The sequence below is a fragment of the Leucoraja erinacea genome, chromosome 3 (assembly GCF_028641065.1).
Source record: "Leucoraja erinacea ecotype New England chromosome 3, Leri_hhj_1, whole genome shotgun sequence".
In the NCBI taxonomy this organism is placed as follows: domain Eukaryota; kingdom Metazoa; phylum Chordata; class Chondrichthyes; order Rajiformes; family Rajidae; genus Leucoraja; species Leucoraja erinaceus.
In genome coordinates, this window is record NC_073379.1 from 22,527,571 (window position 1) to 22,549,651 (window position 22,081).

At 45.2% G+C, this 22,081-nt stretch overlaps 1 protein-coding gene across 1 annotated transcript in view; it reads right to left on the minus strand.

Annotated features, from left to right (window-relative positions):
• zfyve28 (zinc finger, FYVE domain containing 28) overlaps window positions 1–22,081 on the minus strand; it is a 140,267-nt gene that overhangs the window by 32,535 nt on the left and 85,651 nt on the right. The window contains exons 8-9 of the mRNA XM_055632265.1: window positions 19,533–20,870; window positions 1,572–1,676 (exon numbers count right to left, since the gene is read on the minus strand). Of these exons, the coding sequence (XP_055488240.1) occupies window positions 1,572–1,676; window positions 19,533–20,870 (1,443 nt within the window). The remainder of the gene's footprint in view (window positions 1–1,571; window positions 1,677–19,532; window positions 20,871–22,081) is intronic.

Genomic DNA, 22,081 nt, shown 5'->3' on the forward strand with positions numbered 1-22,081 from the left:
TGCAGTTCCTTGTTTCTTCATAATGTGTTTGCAGACCTGTTAAGCTGCTGCAAGTAAGAATGTCATTGTTCTGTTGTCGGCACGTAACAATTAAACATTCTTGCCTCTCGATACAAAGCCAGAAATGTCCAAAGTCCAAAACATAGGATTTGAATCAGTTGCCTAGTTAGGTGTTGATTGTCACATTCTAATGGCCTGTTGGACCAGAGTTGCATATTTGATGCCAATTTGTGGTTAATATGCTGCAGTATGCCACACTCCTTCGATTATTAGGAAACATCTTTTAGTTCCCTGAACCCAACAATCCACCCTTGCTGCATTGCCAAACCAATTTTCATGGCACTATTTCTTGTCTGAACAAAAATATCCTAAACTAATTAAGAAATAAAATAAGTCGGGGTGCTTCAGCACACTGTACCTGTGAATCCAAAAAGAAGAGACGAAATACAAAAATGTCAAAACAAGCTTCATTAATAAAAGAATTTGACTGAAAATCAAGTGACTGAAGAAACTCCTCTGTTGTTTAGGGAGAAACGGCAGATGCTGGTTTATACGAAAGCTAGACATAAAATGCTGGCAACATCTGTTGATGGCCCATGATGATGATGATCTGTTCTGGCCTTTTCTCACCTCCAGTGCCCCCCCCCCCTCCCCCCCCGTCCATCTCTATATTTCAGTATGAAGAAGGATTCTGACCCGAAAAGTTACCTATTGCTTTTCTCCCGAGATGCTGCCTGACCCACTGAGTTACTCCAGCATTACATGTGTCTATCCTCTGTAGTTTAGTTTAGAGGTGCAGCATGGAAATTTAGGGACAATTTACAGAAGTCAATCAACCTCCAAACCTGCACGTCCTTGGGATGTGGTAGGAAACCAGAGCGGAGAGAACGTACAAACAGACAGCACCCACATTCAGGATCGAACTCTGGCGCTGTAAGGCAGGAACTCTATTGCTGTGTCACTGTGCCACCCCCTGTAGTTTTAGTTGAAGTAGTATTAATTTCGGGAAACAGGAAGCTTGCTGGACAATTCCAAAGAGCAGCTCCCAAGTTGGACAAGTATTTAAGTCAATTGAGAAATGTTCTTTGTCACTTTCCTCTGCTCTTTCACCGCTGAAGAGATTGATTTCATCCTGAAATAATGGCTAGTATCAGGCTTTAGCTGCCAGAAACAGTTACTCTTTGGCACTGCTCAGCACAAAAAGTGAAAAGCATACAGAGGGCATTCTTAAATGCCCAATATATGCAATTGTGCAATTCATCATACTGTTGGCATATTGATAGCCAGAGCCAATAGACAAAAAAAAAGCATCAGAAAGCAACAAATTCTAATAAATGATCTTAGCTGGTAATTTTCTAATAGCTATTTGACATCATGTACATAACTAATGAAAGTTGATAGATAAAGATAACTGAATCAAAAAGGATTCCTAATCACATGAACATATGCATCAATGTCAGAGGCTCGCCATGTTGAAGATTCTTCCCACATCACCAAATTACGGCTCAAACATAATCAAAGTTCACCTTACTCACACAGATAATAGGTACTGTTCTCTGAAGTCTGGTTACCTTGGAGTATACGTGCTGGAAAGACTACAGGTTGTGACAGACACACTCCCACAGTCACTGCTGGATATGGAGCTGATGGGGGAATCTTGGATGAGATCTTGAAAACTGGAACCACATTAACGAAAACAGAAAGAAATTAAGCTTGGAAAATAACATCTTGTCCAATATCAAGAAATGAAATTAACAAAACACAAGCATCTGAGCAAAGAACAAAAGGAAACCAAAATTATTACAGAAAAGAATACCATCTCATATCAGAAGATGATTAACAGGATGAACTTGCAATGAGGGCAAATTTGCCAAATTATTCCAATCAATTCCACTGCGTTGGGAAGCAAAAAAACATCCACAAAGGGAAATAACTCTAAATTTGAAATTGGAAGCCCTGTGAATAGAGCAAAATATTTTCTAATTCTTTCATCAGCTTCCCTGTACAACAGGTTAATTTGATCATTCATTTTTGTTGATGTGGATGGAGTCAGACATACAGCATGGAAATAAGCCCTTCAGCCGAACTTTCCCATTCCGACCAAGATGACCCATCTACGATAATCCCAATCTGCCTGTATTTGGCCCATATTCCTCTAAACCTTTTCCATCCATGTTCCTGTCAAAATATATTTTACATGTTGTTGTAGTAGCTGCCTCAACTATCTCCTCTGGCAGCTCATTCCATATATCTACCACCACCCTATGTGTGAAAAAGTTGCCTTTCAGATTCATATTCGACCTTTCCCCTCTCACCAATCCTGCAACCCTTTTTTCTCCCACAAATAGCCAATTAACACATTGTTAAAGGAGATAATTTAATTTGCTTTCACTGCTCCTCCTTTTAAGGCGATCAAATGGACGAAGTGTTACCTATTAAAAACACTCACTTTCAATGTTGCTATATTATTCATTACAAATTTAGCGCATTCAATACAAAATTATTCCCATTAATGCAACCAACTGCTCATGCTTTTACTCACTGAAGTAAAGGAAGATTCAATCACTGCATCAACGTGGTGGAGCTGATGCTAATGACTGACGTACCATCAATTAATGTGTCAATACAAACCAGCCATCAAATCTAAGACTCCGAGTTTTCAAAATTCAGTCGCAATAGTACATGGAAATAGTTAGTTCCATTTGTGACCAAGTTACATTTGTATGATCATCAATTTGGCAGAAGGATAAAACAAATATTTTGGTAGATAGTTATGCAATGCAAAAGTAATGTCCGGGAGTTAGTGGTTGGAAGGATGATAGTATTTACCACAGTAAATTATCAAAGAATTGGATAAAGACAAATGACTTTCTCTTGTTCTACATCAATTGATTCTGTGGTAATGCATCCAGTTAATGACAATAGACAGACAGATATTGCAATTTAATCCCATAGCATGGAGGAACAGCTCACTTTCCCCTAGGTAGTTTAAGACCCAATATTATGAACATTGAATTCTCCAATTTTAGGTACCTACTAACCAGGCACGTGCCGTGAGTAATTACTCAGGGAAGGCAGTCAGTCGTCTTTAAGAAAAATCTCAAACTGCGCATGAGCAGATTGTTCTCCTCTCCATAAAAATAAAGAATAAAAATAAAGAAAGTAACAATTCAATTTGCCCAAGGCTTCCTAATCTCCTTCGTTCTGAATTACTGAATGGGTGGGGAGTGGAGGGTGACAGCAGGTGGAGAGATGGTGGGAAAAATCCTTTCACAGCATGTGGGGAGTCTGGCCAGGGGTAAGTTGCAGGGAGGGCAGGAGCGTTGAGATGGAGGGGGTTGGGGATCATGCCAGCAACTCACTCACTCACCGCTGCCGTGGCGCGGAGCCACAGCATGGTGGCCGGGGAGGGAAGCAGCTCGGGTAGCTGCGAGCGGTTGCTGGTACCTCAGCGCTTTCTGCCGGCCCGCTCACCTCTGGCAGTGCTCTCCATCTGAACAGTGAGGGGCCCAGCTCAAGAGCAAAGATCATAGAGCGGACCGGGACAGCGGGCGATGGATAACAGGACAGGGGGCAGTGGACACTCCTGTGTCAGCGCGAACAAGGGACCAATTGAGGTTACACGCACTGACACATGGAGTAAGCTCCACCCCCCGCTGTCCTGTTATCCATCGCCCGCTGACCCGCTCTTGAGCTGGTTTCTCTGGCATGATCCCCGACCCCCTCCTTTTCAACGCTCCTGCCCTCCCGCAACTTTACCACTGTCCAGACTCCCCACACACCGTGAAAGGAACTCTCCCCCCCTCCCCCCCAGCTGTCGTTTTACAGCCGTTTCCCACTTTACAGCTGCTTGCGCTGCGCATGCCCAGTACACAGTCCACGCTGCAAAGGCAGAATTTCAGCTGCCTTCAGCTCTGCTTGAAATTGACGGCTCGAAGCAGCGTCCACGGCACGTGGGCTGCACACACTTTCCCGTATTACATTTACTGCGCATGAAAGGCACGGTGAATTATGCCTACCTAAGAGATCGATCTCTTAGGTAGGCATAATTCTCCCATGCATTCACTATTTATATTTAATAATTATCATTTTATAATTTTATAATTTTAGTCAGGGGTAGGCACTGCCTACCTTGCCTACCCTGACGGCACGTGCCTGCTACTAACCTTCAAACAACCTGCTACCCTTTTCCTCCCCTCTCTGCCCTGTGCCCCACCTGGATTCACACCCATTTCTCCCCTCCCCTTCCAGTATATGCCTTCCTCTGGTTTAAAAATGCATACCCTATTCTATCTTTATCTCACACTTTTTTCCCTTTCATCACTGGCTTTCGTCCACCCATCTGCCTATCAAATAAACCCTCCTCTGTATCCATCTAACACTCACCAGGCATTGTCCTGCCCCTCCACTCTTCCAACTTTCTCTTCCTTCCATCTGCTACCCCCACCCTCAATCAGTCTGAAGAAACGTTGCCTATCCATGTTCTCCAAAGATACTGCCAGATCCACCAACACATTTTTTTTTAAGGGTAAGCCAACATCTGCAGTTCATTATATCTGGAGAACAACAAATGCAATACATTACTAGGATGTGCAGTTCATCCAATCTTTTTTCTGGATGGCTAGTATTAATAATGGTGACAGAAGGGACAGCAGATGCTGCAATTGTGTGTACAACACAAAGTGCTGGAGTAACTCAATGAGTCAGGCAGCATCTCTGGATGACATGGATAGGTGACATTTTGGGTCGAGATTCTTGTTGAGTGCTTGTAGTATAGAGGAGAAAGCTGGATGCAGGCAAGGACTGTACTTGTAATGGTTCATCTCCATTTACAAATTCTCTTCAACCAAGTTTTGCTCTTTTACTTGTTCCATTGTGAACAATCACCTTGTTCACAAGGGGAGGGAGGGGTTGGGGTGACAAGGGGAGGATGGGGGGGGGGGGGGGGTTGGGGTGACTTAGTACGGGAGACAAGTGTAGGAGAGGTGTACTGACTGTGTGGGCAGACACTTTAGTAGTGATTGCCCATGGGGTTCACTGTCGAGGACTTCATAATGCAGAGAGCTTTATAAACAGTGGAGCGATTAACCCTGGAAAGGGGGAGACTTCTCTCCGAGTTGGACCCAGGAAACTGAAGCAGGCTCACGTAGACTTAATATTTACTTGAGGTTATTAACAACAGATAAATGGATGGGAAGGGTTTAGAGGGTTATGGGCCATATGCAGTCATATACTGTAGGACTACCCCAAGACGCCAACTTGGACAGCACGGTCAAGCTGGGCCGAAGGACCCGTTTCCGTGTTGTACAGCACCATGACTAAGGCCTATCCAGTGGGATTGACAGGTTTTTTTTGTTTTTTTTGCGGAAACTGTTTATAATGCTCTCTGCATTATGAAGCCCTCGACAGTGAACCCCATGGGCAATCACTACTAAAGTGTCTGTACACACAGTCAGTACACCTCTCCTACACTTGTCTCCCGTAGTAAGTCACCCCAACCCCCCCCCCCCCCACACCCCTCCCCCGCACCTTTCCCTCCCACGTTTCCCGAGTACGGGCCGTTAGCGTTACCAGTTCCGACGTTCCCGCCACATTAATTCTACATGATTACCACGAGTTTGATTTGTTTTAAACACAGGATCACTCGTGGGTGGACTCGCACCGTGAGACAGGGCCATTACTTGGACAGATTATAAAATGTTGACCATCATGGAACAGAATTGGACTAGTGGTTGAATTTCAAAATAAAATTCTACAGAAAAAAAAAGTGGAAGCCACATAACCGCTCCAGAAGTTTGATTACTTCATAAAGTTTAGTATAGAGACACTGCATGGAAACAGGCCCTTCAGGCCACCGAGTTTGCACCGATTAACAATCACCCCGTACACATGCACCATCCTAGACACCAGGGACAATTTACAGAAACCAATTAGCCTACACACCTGCATGTCTTAAATTGTGGGGGGAATCTGGAGCAACTGGAGAGAACCCACAAGGACACAGGAAGAATGTACACACTCCACACAGACAGCACTTGTAGTCAGGATCGAACCCGGCCCTGTAAGGCAGCAACTCTACTGCTGCGCCACTGTGTCATCCAGTTGAGTTAAAACTTGCCAAAGTCCTTTATCGTAGGCAGAGTTGAATGGACAATCATTGAAATTTAGTTATAAAGGTTATAAACTCTGCCCATTCCCACTGCCAGCTCTTGCTCTTGTGGCACTTCTGGTCTCAATACATTAAGCGCTCTTCCAAAACATTTTAAATGCAATAATCAGGTTTGCCATGTCAAGAGTTTGAAGCAGCACGTATGCTCTCCACCCAACTCCCTTCTCTGAGAATGGGTGGACTGATACACCCAGTCATACAATTTATTGTTAACATAATTTATTATTATCTCACTTAATTCTCCCCTCCACCACTTACCTTCAAAAGAAAACAATGCTATTCTTTCTCCCCTCACCACAATCAGTCCAAAGAAGGGTCCCGGCCCAAAATGTCACCTAACCATGTTCCCCTGAGATGCTGCCTGACCTGCTGAGTTACTCCAGAACTCTGCCTCTTCTTTTGTAAGCCACATCTGCAGTTCCTTGTGCTCTACATTTTTCCAGAGATGTTGCCTGACCTACTGAGTTACTCCAGCACTTTGTGTCTTTTTTTGTAAACCAACGTCTACAGCTCTTTGCTTCACCCATTCTTTTGTCTTCACCAAAATCTTCCAGGTCTGGGAATAACCACAAATTCCCAAGCGCACTCTCTAGTTATATACTAGACTAAGTGGGACCCGTTGCGTCCCATGTTCACACGGGAGGGCTGGTCCGTCAACGCAATATTCCACCTCTCCACCAATTCCAATATCTGGTGCCTGTGGGGGATGGGGCTTCCTGGAGTGCTAGTATGGGAGTTGTGGGCTGAAGGGACTGGTTTCCTGAGGGCTAGTATGAATGTTGTGGGCAGTTTCATACCACTTCAAGCAGGGTCGAAGTCCACCAAATTCAAGTGCAGTTTCATACCACTTCAAGCAGGATGCAAGGCCACCAAATTGATGTGCAGTTTCACACCACTTCAAGCAGGGTGCAAGGCCACCAAATTCAAGTGCAGTTTCATACCACTTCATGCAGGGTGCAAGGCCACCAAATTCAAGTGCAGTTTCATACCACTTCAAGCAGGGTGCAAGGCCACCAAATTCAAGTGCAGTTTCATACCATTTCATGCAGGGTGCAAGGCCACCACATTCAAATGCAGTTTCATACCATTTCAAGCAGGGTGAAACCTCCATAAAATCACACAACACACCACATAAACACCACACTCAGTTCAGTAGACATTCAGTGTGTTCAGTTGATTCACAGTTCAGACAGAGTCGTGACCTCTGCCTCCCCCATCTTGCAGAGACTGAGCCACACTTCTGGGTTATATAATCCCTCCCCCCTCCCACTAGAAGAGGCGTGGCCTTCATGGCATGATTGACAGGAGGGAGATTCTCAACATTTTTTAAACACTAATAACACTTTTATTTTTCATTGATGGGAAGAATCCTCTGCACCTGATGAGCGGAGGGGGATTGAGTAAGATGGCCAAAATTCACAGCCGTAAGTGGCAGCATTTTATTTTAAATCAATATACAGTGCAAACAGGAAGTTGTCAAGTTTAGACTTTTAATCATTTGCCATTTCAAACCAACCACCACCAACCATTTGCTGTGCTTTATTTCAAACCAACCACCACCAACCATTTGCTATGCTTTATTTCAAACCAACCACCACTAACCATTTGCTGTGCTTTATTTCAAACCAACCACATTTGCATTTTCAAACCACATTAAGGGCACTCAAGGTCAGTAAAACCACACTCACAGTTTAGTAGACGTGTTCAGTGTTATTCACACCTCAGACTGAAAGACGTGACCCTCTCACTCACCCATTTTGCTGAGACCGACTGAGGCACTCAACACTTCCGGGTTTTATAGTCCCCCAGAAGGGGAGTGGCCTTCAGGAGAGAGAATCTCAACCTTTTTTTAAACGCTAACAACTCTTTTATTTTTCATCGATGGGAAAAATCTTCCTGTCCTGCACAGCAGAGGGGGACTCTGAGTAAGATTGCCAAAAATCACAGCCGTAAGTGGCAGCGTTTTTTCTAAAATCAATATACAGAACAACAGGAAGTGGTCAATATCAGACTTTTAGTAATATAGATATCTTTCCCCCGTGCTCCATCCTGACCTCGGGTTGCGTCTGTGTAGATTTCCCACATTTTCCCTGTGGGTTTCCTCCAAGCGCTCCTGTTTCCTCCCACATCCCAAAGTTCTGCGGGGTTGTAAGTTAATTAGCCGCTGTAAATTGCCCCTAATATGGAGGAAGTGGATTTAAAAAATGGCATAACACAGAACTAGTGTGAATGGGTGATCGGTGGTGCAAAGGGCCTGATTCCGTGCTGTATCTCTAAAACAAAAATAAGCAGCACACATGCCAAAACTGATATGATCAACCCCGATTAGCTATCCTATTAGAACTATTATTGATAAGTTCTCTCTCAAGACAATTCATTAGCTAATTTACAACATCCTTATCGATCCCAGAGCATCACTTTAGCAGATTCTGCTCTCGCGGGGGACGGGGGAGGGGAATGGGAGATTTTATGAAGCTTGTTCCTAAAGTAAAGAACACACTATCAAACGCATTACTGCACACAAAATTAGTTATTTAGTAGGAGCTTCAAATTCCCAGACGTCACCACCAATTTGTCCTGCACCAACCGCATTGAAGTTATAGCCTAGAATGCACACAGAAGACTAAGGACGTTCAGCAGGTCTCAAGAGATTCTTACTCACTTCGACAGAGGCACAGAAAGCATCCTATTGGGATGTATCTCAGCTATGTTTGGCAACAATTGTCCAAGACCAAAATAAATTGCAGAAAGCTATGGATGTAGCCCAGTCCATCACACAAACCAGCCTCCCCCCCCCATCAATCAACTCTGCCTGCACTTCACGCTGCCTTGGGAATGCAGTGAACATAATCAATTTTCACCCCAGCCATTCCATTATTTCCCCTCTCCCGTCAGGTTGAAGGTACAAAGGCTTCAAACCACATACTACCAGATTCATGAACAGCTTCTTCCCTGCTGTTATCAGATTACTGAACTGTCCTCCCACAAACAAGATAGTGTCGTCCCGATCTTCCAATGTACCTCATTGTGAACCTTGCACCTTTTTTACTCTGCACTTTCTCTGTAGCTGTACACTGGTCTTTTTCTCTTTGCACTGCCTGCTGAAAACTTGTGTATAGCTTGATAGTTCTCATGTATAGTATGAATTAATTGGATAACACAAACTGAGCTTCTCACTGCATCACGGTACACAGGACAATAAAAAAAAAAAACAGAATGAACTGCAATATGTGCATGTAGAAAGGCCAGTCTTTCATCATTTGTAAGATTTCTTTCTTCCAGATAATGGGAAGAAACGCAAGAATGATCTTTAACTCTATACGCCTACGGTTCTGGATGGAAGGACAAACTATACACTCATCAAATTTTAGTATTGAGCAGTTGGCTCCTGTCTGAGAATACTCAGTTCTTGTATTCAGATACCACTGCTCAAGTAATGCAAGCAAGATGCCCAACAGTCACTAGAGCCTGTGGTAGACGAGACAGCGATAAATGAGATTAATTTTAAAAAAGACTTCAAGTTCACTTTCCTTTGGAAAATAACAGAAAAGAAAGCAAGCCCTTGTGTAATCCATTACAAGTTATGTGAGATGGTGTCAACCTTTAATAAAGAACACTTCTGGAAAGCATCATCATTTAGTTTAGCAACACAAGGAAGCCATATTACACCTCCAACCAGCACTCAATAAGATAATGGCAGATCCGATCCTAAACACAGATCCATCTTCTTGCCCGTTTCTCTTATAGAACAATAATCTATTGATCTCATCCTCGAATATATTCAACAATTCAGCCTCAACGATTCTCTGAGTAGAAAATTCCAAGGACAAAATCTTTAATAGTTAGGTACAGGCCGTTCCCTGGTTTAACCATCTTATGGGCAACCCTACACACAAACGAGCTCTAATAATACTATTACATTCAAAATTCCAATGTACATACATGCTTATCCCTATGAATGGTAGTTAACATTTTCCTCCAGTTTTCAGAACTATTCTTTCTTATAATTTGAATGTGTTTATGTTACCACTTGTTACAATACTGTAAAGGTATGGTTGTCATATTTAGTGACTTCTATGTATTTTCCAACTGGGGGACAATATTGACTTATAGACTTTGCGGGGGGGGGGGGGGCACAGTGGGGCAGCAGTAGCACCGTGCCAGAGATCCAGGTTCGATTCAAACTACGGCTGCTGTTTGTATGGAGTTTGTACGTCCTGTTTCACTTTGTTCGTGTGCCAGACGATGTTCTGCCATCGCTTTGCTACAGCCAGTGCCACATCTGTGCCTCTGCGGAGATTGTCCGCAGTGCATGACTCTCCGCCGCAACTCAGTAGGTGGGCCATTGTCTATACCTCTCCACAGTTGCACTTGTCAGAGTTCGAGAGGCCGCACTTCTTCAGGTTGAGTCCGCAATGTCCCACTCCAGTGCAGAGGTGGTTTAGGGCATTCCAGGTAGTATAAGGCGGGTGGTGTCTTAGTGCCATCTGTTGTTTGGTTTTGGTGCCTGGCACGGTTGGCTCTAGTTCCATGAAGCTGTTCCAACTCTTCAGGATTTCTTGGCATGTTGGTGATTGTGCAAGGGGTGGACTGGGGTCTGTGTCCGCATTGAAGCGTTCTACTGCAGCTGCCCGATCACGTCTTCGAGATGGTTCGTCGATGCCTGCCAGCTCGTACAGATGTTCAACCTTTGTCAGCAACAGGCATCCTGTGGTTTTCCTGCAGGCAGTGTTCAATGCAGAGTCCACCTTGCGTGCATGTCTAGAGCGGCTCTAGACGGGGCTTGCATATTCTGCCACTGAGAAACAGAGCGCCAGCGCTGCAGTGAGTTGGTTTTCTCAACATGTTGGCGATATGATAACGTGCGATTGAGGACCACCTATAGGTACTTTGGCTCTTTGCAGTGTTCCAACTGGACATCATTCCATCACACCTGCAGTTGACGTTTTGCATCCCGGTTCCGGAGGTGGAAAGCTGCGCTTTGCGTTTTTGTTGGGTTTGGGCGCAGGGAGTTCTGCTGGTAGTATGTTGTCATATTCTGCAGAGTCTCAATCCGGCTGAAGTCTGAGGATTGCGGTGCAATGCATAAGTCATCAGCATACAGAAACGGGGTGATGTGTTGGTCATTGGTGTATATATTGAACAACGTTGGGGCAAGTACACTGCCCTGTGGTAGACCATTCTTTTGGCGTCTCCAACGGCTGTTCTGACCATTCAGGCATACGAAGAAGCAGAGGTTCTCCATCATTGTCATGATGAACCGGACAAGATGAGAGTCCTGTAGTGTTTGTTGCAGTTTGGCTTTCATGGTACGGTGGTTTCCAGTGTCTTATTCAATGTGCTGAGTGAGGTCCAGCTGTTGTCCTGTTGTTGACTTTCCCAGGCGGAATCCAGCCTGTTCAGGTATCAAAACATTGTCTACATCCAGCGTGATGCGGTTCAGTGTGCATCTTTCCATCAGTTTGTGTGGGTGGCACAGCAGGGTCATGCGACCATGTAGGTTGGTTTATTCCTGGTGCTCTGGTTTCCTCCCACATTCTAAAGATAAAGGTTTGCAGGTGAATTGCCTTCTATAAATTGTCCCTAGTGTGTATGCTGGAACTAACTGGTGATCACTGGTCGGCGGGGACTTGGAAGGCCGAAGGGCCTGTTTCCGCACTGTAACTCTAAAGACATTTGTAAACACTGAACCCGTTTGTTGCCTGGGGATAGCCTGTGAATGAAAGTTAATGTCATGCTCTATTAAAAGAGCTGAGATTCCTATAATTTCTGAGTGTTTATTGTCATAGGCACAGAATGGTGAGCAACCTCATTGACACACTAACTTAATTGTGTATATACCACACAAATCTGTACATTGACCCCATTTTTAAAGTGGCTTCTGATCGCCTCTATTCATTGTTCCTTTTAAGAGTTTGGCTGCAATCTGAAAGTTATATCCATCTAGTTAAGTTAATTAATGTATGTGATGAAGGGTCCTAAAACCAGTTACGAAGGGACACCATTTTATGTTTTTGCCACTGAGAAAGTCATAAAGTAGAAAGCATAAAGTTTGTAGTCTGATGGCCCCTAACGTGATGTGGTGGATGAGAAAGTGGGATAACATAGAACTAAAGTGAACCGGTGATCTCCTTGGACTGAGGAGCCTGTTTTCATGCTGTATATCTAAACTAAACCAAGGAACGGAACAATAATTACATTCTCCCTGTGAACGCGTGAGCTTTTTCCGGGTGCTCTGGTGAGATAACATAGAACTGGTGTGAATGGGAGATCGATGGTCGGCAAGGACTTGCTGGGCCAGGGGGCCTGTTTCCATGCTGTATCTCAAAGCTAAACTGAAATGTTCAGTTATAAGGTATATTACAGGCTGAACTTGATATATTTCTGGAGATTAAAGAAATAGGGTAGCAAAGTTGAACTTCAGGGACGGGATTAACTGCAACCTTATTGAGTGGTATGACAGGCCTGAAGATCATATGGACTTGATCCCTGCCTCTATCGGTATGCTCATGAATCTCATTCACCTGCAAACCAACAACTTCAGAGAAATTATATTATCAATCTTATGAAATCAATGGGGCATTTTTTCATATCCATACAGTTTGTCGATCCTCTCACAACAAAGATTTACTTTCCAAAAGCACCTGTCAACTGTAAAACAAATGAAGAACCAGAGATGCAAACAGTAAATGCAATCAGTCTGAAGAAGGGGACCGACCCGAAACATCATCGATCCATGTTCTCTGTCTGATCTGTTGAGTTACTACAGTATTTTTTTTTTGCAAACAGTAAATGATGCGTTATTTCTTTATCTATGTCTGGCCCATTACTTGGGATAAATCGTGCATGCCTCCTGCATTTCCTTCCACGCTTGCGCTCTTGACTCTTGCAGGATGACTTACAGGTATCAAATAACATGAATATCCCGTCAGTATTTGGTGCCAGTTCAATCTACAAAATGAAATGCTACTTACAGCACAAGAATATGTCACATGGCTCAGGTAGTCTGGGCATGATATGATCCACACGTGCCTTTTCCTGACATGCATTATTTAACCATCAATATCTCCTTCTCAAGATACAAGGGACTGCAGATGCTGGGATCCTGAATAAATTGCTGGAGTAACTCATTGGGTCAGGCAACATCTCTGGAGGGCATGGATATGTGCATTTCCCGCCGGGACCCATCTTCACGCTCATGTCTGAACATCTATCCAATCCGAGTCTTCCAGAGATTCTGCCTGACATGCTGAGTTACTCCAGCACTTGTGCTTTACTCAGTATATCCTTCTAGCATCTTATAGTGGCACAGTGGAGCAGCGGTAGAGTTTCTGCCTTACAGCGCTTGCAGCGCTGGAGACCCGGGTTCGATCCCGACTACGGGTGCTGTCTGTACAGAGTTTGTACGTTCTCCCCGTGAGAGGTATGTAGGTTAATTGGCTTGGTGTTTGTGTAAATTGTTCCTAGTGTGTGTAGGATAGTGTTAATGTGTGGGGATCGCTGGTCGACGCTGACTCAGTGGGCTGATGGGCCTGTTTCCACACTGTATCTCTAAACTAAACTAAACCTTTCATCAGTAAAAACAAGCATGTTACTTACCACTGTTGCAGATGGTAGGCGATTCTACCATATAAAAAAAAAAATCTTGCATTAGATGTTATTCCCTTTATCCTGTATCTGTACACTGTGGGCGGCTTGATTACAGTCATGCATACTCTTTCCGCTGACTGAACAGCACGCAACAAAAAAACCTTTTCACTATACCTTGGTACACTATACCTTTTCACTATACCTTGGTACACGTGACAATAAACTAATCTAACCAATTTTCAGTTATACTGTGTGGAACCATAATATGTACAATTAACAGGAAGCCAGCACTTTGAATTTCCAGATACCTCAAATACATCAAGTGTAAAAGCATCCACAACCCTGCCAACACTAATCAGATCAAGGTCTCATTCAATGCAAAATTATGGACCATGAGACTTTGTGCAAAACTTGTCACCACAGATGCACAACAGCGACAGACAGCAAGGTGACAAGTTATAATACTGGACACCTAGTTTAAAGATTGGTAGTTATGAAACTAAAATATTTTGCAGTCAAAATCCAACTGCAATCTTCTGCAATTGTATAGGGCTCTGGTAAAACCACATCTGGAGTATTGCATACAGTTTTGCTCTCCTAATTTGAGGAAGGACATCCTTGTGATTGAGGCAGTGCAGGGTAGGTTCGTGAGATTGATCCCTGGGATGGCGGGACTGTCATAGGAGGAAAGATTGAAAAGACTAGGCTTGTATTCACTGGAGTTTAGAAGGATGAGGGGTGATCTTATAGAAACATATAAAATTATAAAAGGACTGAACAAGCTAGATGCAGGAAAAATGTTCCCAATGTTGGGCGAGTCCAGAACCAGGGGCCACAGTCTTAGAATAAAGGAGAGGCCATTTAAGACTGAGGTGAGAAAAAACCTTTTCACCCAGAAGTTGTGTAGAATTCCCTGCCACAGAGGGCAATGGAGGCCAAATCACTTGATGGATTTAAGAGAGAGTTAGATAGAGCTCTAGGAGCTAGTGGAATCAAGGGATATGGGGAGAAGGCAGGCACGGGTTATTGATTAGGGACGATCAGCCATGATCGCAATGAATGGCGGTGCTGGCTCGAAGGGCCGAATGGCCTCCTGCACCTATTTTCTATGTTTCTAACCATATTTTCTATATTTGGTGTTGAGAGGAAAAGGAGTTTCCGCTTATTTTTCAGGGAGAAACACAATTGCATTTTTCTTTGAAGTCCTTAACTTGTGAAACATAGGTACAAAAATGTGATAACATATCCTAAAAATATGCCCAAAAGCAAATTGCTGGATTGTAGACTCTTGTACAGGTGCACAACCTTTTATCCGACGATCCAAATAACGAAAACCTCCGAATAGCGACATTTTTTCGGTCCTTGAAGAAAGGTCCTTGAAAACGTTCACCGAGGGCGGCCCGCAGAGGTGACAGAGGAACCTCCGGTCGGTCCTCGAAGAAAGGGGAACTAAATCCCCATTCATAAAAGAGAAGATGAGGGTATATTGCGCGGGAGGGTTAATAATTGACAATATGCTGCTACCTGCCAGCTGCGTTAAAAAGTTCCCACGGTAGACTCACGATACACAGTGTATCGTGAGTCTTGCGTGGTAACTTTTTAACTCAGCGTGCAGGCAGCAGTAGATTGTCGCTCCCTTCAGTTTCACCCCACCTACACCCCTCTGCTTCCCGGCCATGTGTGTGACCCCTTCCCTCCCCTCTCCAGCTCCCCGCTCATTGCACCGGTGCGGGGGCTTTGTACTGTCTTCACGTCGCGATGCTAGCAGCACAGTGCCAGTCACCGGAGACGTCAGGACCAACGGAACACCGACCCCCAGGCCCACTGCAAGCACGGAGATCCCAGATCAGCAACTCCAGCCCAGCCCCGTTCCAACTCCAGAAGAACACGCTCCCCGTATGGGCAGAAGCTGATGGTGTGCAAGAATAACGTCTTGTTCTTGGGTCGCGCAGCTCGGGCTGTGGGCGAACTGCCACTTGTCGCCATAGCGGCCCATCGGGGAGCGGATTCCTCTGGAGTTGGAGGGGGGTATTGTGCTGTTTGATCGCCCCCTACTATTCCAGGGACAGGGAGACAGGACGTTCACCGAGGGCGGCCCGCAGAGGTGACAGCGGAACCTCCGGTCGGTCCTCGAAGAAAGGGGAACTAAATCCCCATTCATAAAAGAGGTGAGGGTATATTGCGCGGGAGGGTTAATAATTGACAATATGCTGCTGTCTGCCCACTGAGTTAAAAGTTCCCACGGTAGACACGATACACAGTGTAGGCAGCAGCAGATTGTCGCTCCCTTCAGTTTCACCCCACCTACACCCCTCTGCTCCCCGGCCATGTGTGTGACCCTTCCCTCCCCTCTCCAGCTCCCCGCTCATCGCACCGGCGCGGGGGCTTTGCACTGTCTTCAAGTCGGCGATGGCTGCAGGTCAGTGCAGTCACCGGAGACGTCAGGATCAATTGGACGTCGACCACCCGGCCCACCGCAAGCACGGAGATCCCAGAGACCCACAGCCAACAGCAGCCCAGCCCAGCCCCGCTCCAACTACAGGGGAACCTGGGTTGCGGATGACGAGGCGCAGCTCGGGGCGTCGTAGGGGCCCATCGGGGAGCGGGTTCCTGTTGGTCCTGACGTCTCCGGCCACCTGCTATCCTCCGGGAACTGTACCGCCCTTGCAGGAGAATGGGGTTGTTTGCAGTTGCAGAGGGAGGGGGCAAGGGCGGTACAGTTCCCAGTCTCAGCTCCAGTCCAGAGGGGTGGCCGGAGACGTCAGGACCAACGGGACAGCGACCCCCAGGCCCACTGCAAGCACGGAGATCTCAGAGACCCACAACCAGCAGCAACTCCAGCCCAGCCCCGCTCCAACTCCAGAGGAAAACGTAGGGGCAGAAGCTGATGGTGTGCAAGGTGTTCTTAGGGTGGCGCAGCTCGGGCTGTGGGCAAACTGCCACTTGTCGCTGTAGCGGCCCATCGGGGAGCGGATTCCTCTGGAGTTGGGGGAGGGGAGTATTGTGCTGTTTGATCGCCCCCTGCTATCCCAGGGACAGGGAGACACAGCGGCTTTTTAGACTGGTGGGCAATCATTTCCAAAGTTCTGCCCACACAGTCAGTACACCTCTCCTACACTGCATTTCATACAAACATTTATTCTGCAAAAAAAAACACATTGAAGACTCAAGCTCGCGACCGAGTAACTGCCGGGATCGAGGCGCAAACTCGCGACCTTGCGGATATGAGCCGAGCACTCTACCACTGAGCCAGCCATTAAAATCTACGCAAAAAAATTTCCATTCCGAAGACCGACAAATTCTGAATTACGAAAAGTGTCTGGTCCCAAGGCTTTCGGATAAAAGGTTGTGCACCTGTACTATAAAATGCACAAGTTAATTTCTTATTGCTGCAGGGAATACTCAAACCACTGTTAGAATTTCACATGCCTCAACTGGTCTATCAATACCAAACTAAAATGCTCATCCATTACTTTTAAAAATTCATTATTTTGTTACTTTACACTTAGCGAGTTTGCAAAAGGCTGCATTAAATTTAGAAACAAGGAATTGCAGATGCTGGTTTACAAAAGAAGACAGAGTGCTGGAGTAGCTCAGCGGTCAGGTTGCATCTCCAGAGGACATAGATAAGCGCGTTTTGGGTCAAGACATAGATAGGTGCGTTTTGGGTCAGGACCCTTCTTCAGACTCAACATTGATGAGTGATGTTTCGGGTCGGGTCTCTTCTTTAGACTCACAGGCGATGTTTTGGGTCGGAACCCTTCTCTGAAGAAGGGCCCCGTTCCAAAACGTTGCCTATCCATGTTTTCCTGAGATGCTGCCTGACCTGCTGATTTACTCCAGCACACTGCATCTTCTGCAACACCAAATTTGTCTGCCTTGTGCATCTCCCTGCCAAGATGGCATTTTACTTAGGCAGACCCTTGCTACTAAATGACTTTAAATATTAATATAGAGCTGGAAACAAACAAACAAGTTTGGGTGTGGACAAGAAACTAATAAAATGGCCAATGGGTGAGATCACCTAACATCCAGCCAGAAAGTCGGGCTTTCTATTAAATCTGCAAATAAAAACAGGCAACAAGGGAACCAGATTGTGGATCCGGGTTTGATTTCTACGAGTTAAGCACAGAATCTGGACTGCACTTATTGAAGCGCTGTTTTGCGATGAATGCTCCACCAAGGATCCCAGCTGCAGGTTCAGAGGGATGTAACAAGCCCATCCAATTAACATTACTCCATAACAGCACATCACGTTGCAATGGAAAGATACTAAATGCTGGAGTAACTCAGTGAGTCAGGCAGCATGCTTGGAGAAGGGTCTTGACCCAAAACATCCCCTATCCAGGGTGAGACCCGTTGAGTTACTCCAGCATTTTGTATCTCCCTTTGGTAAACCAGCATCTGCAGTTCCTTGTTTCCTCAACATGTTGCAACGTGCAGGTCCTTGCATGGGGAATGCTTTTTGCCACGTGTCCCCAATGTTAGAACAGTCACCAAACTAAAAAAAATATGCAAAACACTCTGGAGCATGGAGGCAATGCAAATAATTCCATAAAATGCAAATCATTTCCTTTTAATTAATATTCCATTTTATTTTAATGGGTGCCAGGAATAGAGTAATCAACAGACCAAAAAGCTAATGAATACTGCAGAATAGGATATCTTACCCAAGCTCTACCCCACCCAAGGATTTGTAAATCATAAGCGATAGAATTCTTACTGGATTTAAATACAATTCAAAGACAAGTTTTAGGAGGGGGAAAAAAATCACGGTGGCGCAGTGGTGGAGTTACTGCCTTACAGTGCTAGAGACCCAGGTTCAATCCGGATTACGCAGTTTCTCCCCATGACCTGCGTACGTTTTCTCCAGGCTTTCCAGTTTCCTCCAACCCTCCAAAGACGTACAGGTTTGCAGGTTAATTGTCTTTGGTAAAATTGTAAATTGTCCCTAGTGGGTGGATGTAGAGTAGTGTTTCCACGCTGTATCTCTAAACAAACTAAAGTTAAAGAAATACAGGTCGTAGACTTGTACTTCACACTTACCCCATCGTTACCATGCATTGCTTGAGTTACCCTGCAGTGTATGACTGTACCAAGGTCTAGTCTACTCGCAGGCTCCATCAATCTTTCTCTGAAACTAGCCATTTCAAGTGATTAATTCAATGATACGCATCAGGATGTATGGAAGGAATATTTGAGTAGGTTAGCTAATCTCATATGAAAATGATTGACCTCAGCAAGATCTCATTTTGAATGTTGAAGTTTAGTCACTGTAGTAATTTTGAAATGTAGTCACTGTTATATCTGACCTTTCTGTCCTGAGCCTCCTCCATTATCAGATTGAGGCCCAGTGCAAATTGGAGGAACTGCACCTCATATTTCACTTGAGTAGTTTACACCCCAGTGGTATAAACATTGACTTCTCTAACTTCAGATAGCCCTTGCTTTACCGTCCCCTTCCCAGTTCTCCCACTAGTCTTACTGTCTCTGACTACATCCTATCTTTGTCCCGCCCCCTTCCCTGACATCAGTCTGAAGAAGAGTCTCGACCAAAAACGTCGCCCATTCCTTCTCTCCAGAGATGCTGCCTCACCCGCTGAGTTACTCCAGTATTTTGTGTCTACCTAAAGAGTAGACAACTTGCTTTAGTGACCAAGATAATTACTGCACATTGAAATACCAATCAAAGCACAGATCCAAACTCTTTATCCTTTCCAGTGCAAGCACTTTAATTAAAGTTGGAACAGTTTCAAGCCAAAATTGTCATTACCTTTGCTCGGATATGTTGTCTTCCAACAGGTTAGTTACACTATGTATGTTTCCATCAAGCTCCGATTCATCATTTACCACAGATACTTTAGCATTGTCCTTGCCTCCATTTGGCTGCATGCTGTTTTCTATCTTTCCCAGATGGCGACAGATGTTCAGTTCTGTTTGCTGCTCTCCTTCTGTTTGTTTTCCTGAGGATTGTGTCAGACACGTGCATTTTAAATTTGTACGCTCCTGTTCATCGATGGCTCCTTCTCTCTGTGACACGCTAGTGCTCTCATTTTCCTCCTTCTCCTGTGAAGCTGAGGTACAGTTCATTTTATGATGGCCACATATCTCGGAGTCTCCGGAATCTAAAAAGTCATTGTCAACTCTACTGTCCGGAGGGGCAGTGCAGTGTGGACAAACACTTACTCCATTTTTCACATCGGTGTTGCTTTGATTTGAAGACTCCTCTGAAGAAATTTGGCAGCTGCCAGAATCGCAAGTTATTGCACACTCTGCTTCAGCTGAACAAGACGCGCACTGGGATTTGGGGTTAAAGATAACAGTTGCGGAAATTTTCATTCCGCCAGTCCTATGAGCTATTTTTTCTGCAGTTTCGCTGGGCTGCACATCATCAGTCCCTGCATTCCAACCGTTGACGTAAGAACTGGGTTCCATTGATTCCGCACAGTTACAACACATTTCTGGGTTACTTCCCTTCTGGCTGGCTTGCCCTTGCAGAGGTAGTGAATCGTTATTGCTTGGTCTGTGCCGTACCTCTCTTGCTTGCACGGTTTCCTCACTGCGACTCTTCCTCGCCTCTTCTCCACAGAGGGGCGACTTGCCCTCCTGACGAGGTGGGCAAGAATCAACCGTCCCAGCGATCGTTTCTCCAGGTTCAGCAGTTCTGGCCAAGTCCTCGGCTGCTCCGTCCAAATCATCCATGAAAAACACTCGTTCCTCTTCCTCTGCTTCATGCCGTACCCTAGAGAGTTGGAGCAGCGTGGAGTTGGTGGAGTCCCCTGGTTTGGAGATGTGTCTCAACACGGGCTTGTGAGCTGGTGACTGGCACACGCTTGGTGGGGAGAGGAGACAGGACATTTCGTCTCCTACCCTGTGGACCATGAGGTTAAGTTGCTCCAGCTCCTCCTCGTCATACTGCATGGAACAAGCAAGTTCAGCTTCCGTATTTTCAGCTTTTACACTAAGTTGATCTTGTGCAAGTTTTTCGGGAACTTCAGGAGGGATGGCAGAGCGGATTTTTGGATTGACTGTAAATTCGCCTTCCTGGGATATGCAGAGGTTTCGTTCAAGCGTGTGGAGTTCATCCTCCGTTAAGGTCTGCAAGAGATCCCTAATTAGGGGGGGAAGGGAAAACAGGAAAAGCAAAACAGCATTAGACAAAGTCAAATACAGGTGTCATAGATAATCATACAGCACCAAAACAGACACTTCTGCCCAACTTGCCCACGCCAACCAAGATACATCTCGAAGCTAGTCCCTTCTGCCCGTGTTTGGCCAATGTATATTCCTCTATACCTTTCGTATCCTTGCACCAGTCAAAGGGCACAATGTCGCAGCGATAAAGCTGCTGCCTCACAGTGCCAGAGACCTGGGTTCGATCCTGACCATGGGTGCTGTCTGTACGGAGTTTGTACGTTCGTCCTGTGACTATGTGGGTTTTGTCCGGGTCCTCCGGTTTCCTCCCACACTCCAAAGACGTACAGGTTTGTAGGTTAATTGCCTTTGTAAAAACTGTAACTTGTGTGTGTAGGATAGTAACAAGGGACAGGTGATCCCTGGTCGGCATGGACTCAGTGGGCCGAAGGGCCATTTTCAGCACTGTATCTCAAAAATGTCTAAAGTTTGTCCAAATTTCTTTAAAATTTAATAATAGCTGCCTCAGCTACCTCATTTGACAGCTCGTTCCATATACCCACCACCCTCTGAGTGAAAAAGTTGCCCCTCAGGTTCCTGTTAAACTTGCTCCTTGCACCTTAAACGTTTGTCCTCTGGTTCTTGATGCGCTTAATGTGGATAAAAGACTTTGCGCATTCACCCTATTTATGCCTCTCATGGGAATAATTAATTAGCTTCACCATAAAACTTAAATCATAATTGTCAAACTTGTTTGATTTTCCTTGGTACATTTTTTTATTCCTCTCAGGAAGCTGAAGTTTATTGATCATGTCACCTTAGTTGGACCCATTAAGCCCCTGTCCCACTTAGGAGACCTAAACAGCAACCTCTGGTAACCTTGCCTGCCACCCAAAAAATAACATCAAGGTCGAGGTCACCTGCAACCTCCTACCACACTTCGATACTTTTGAAACATAGAAACATAGAAAATAGGTGCAGGAGTAGGCCATTCGGCCCTTCGAGCCTGCACCTCCATTCAATATGATCATGGCTGATCAATATGAACTCGTAGTGCAGTGGTAGTGGGGTCGCCATGTCGTTGTAGGTAGTTGAGGTAGCAGTAGGGAATCTTCTTTGCTGACCAGGCATTATAATTGGCACATTGGGGAAAAAAACGAAAGCACGGGTTTTCAGAACCAAAGAAAA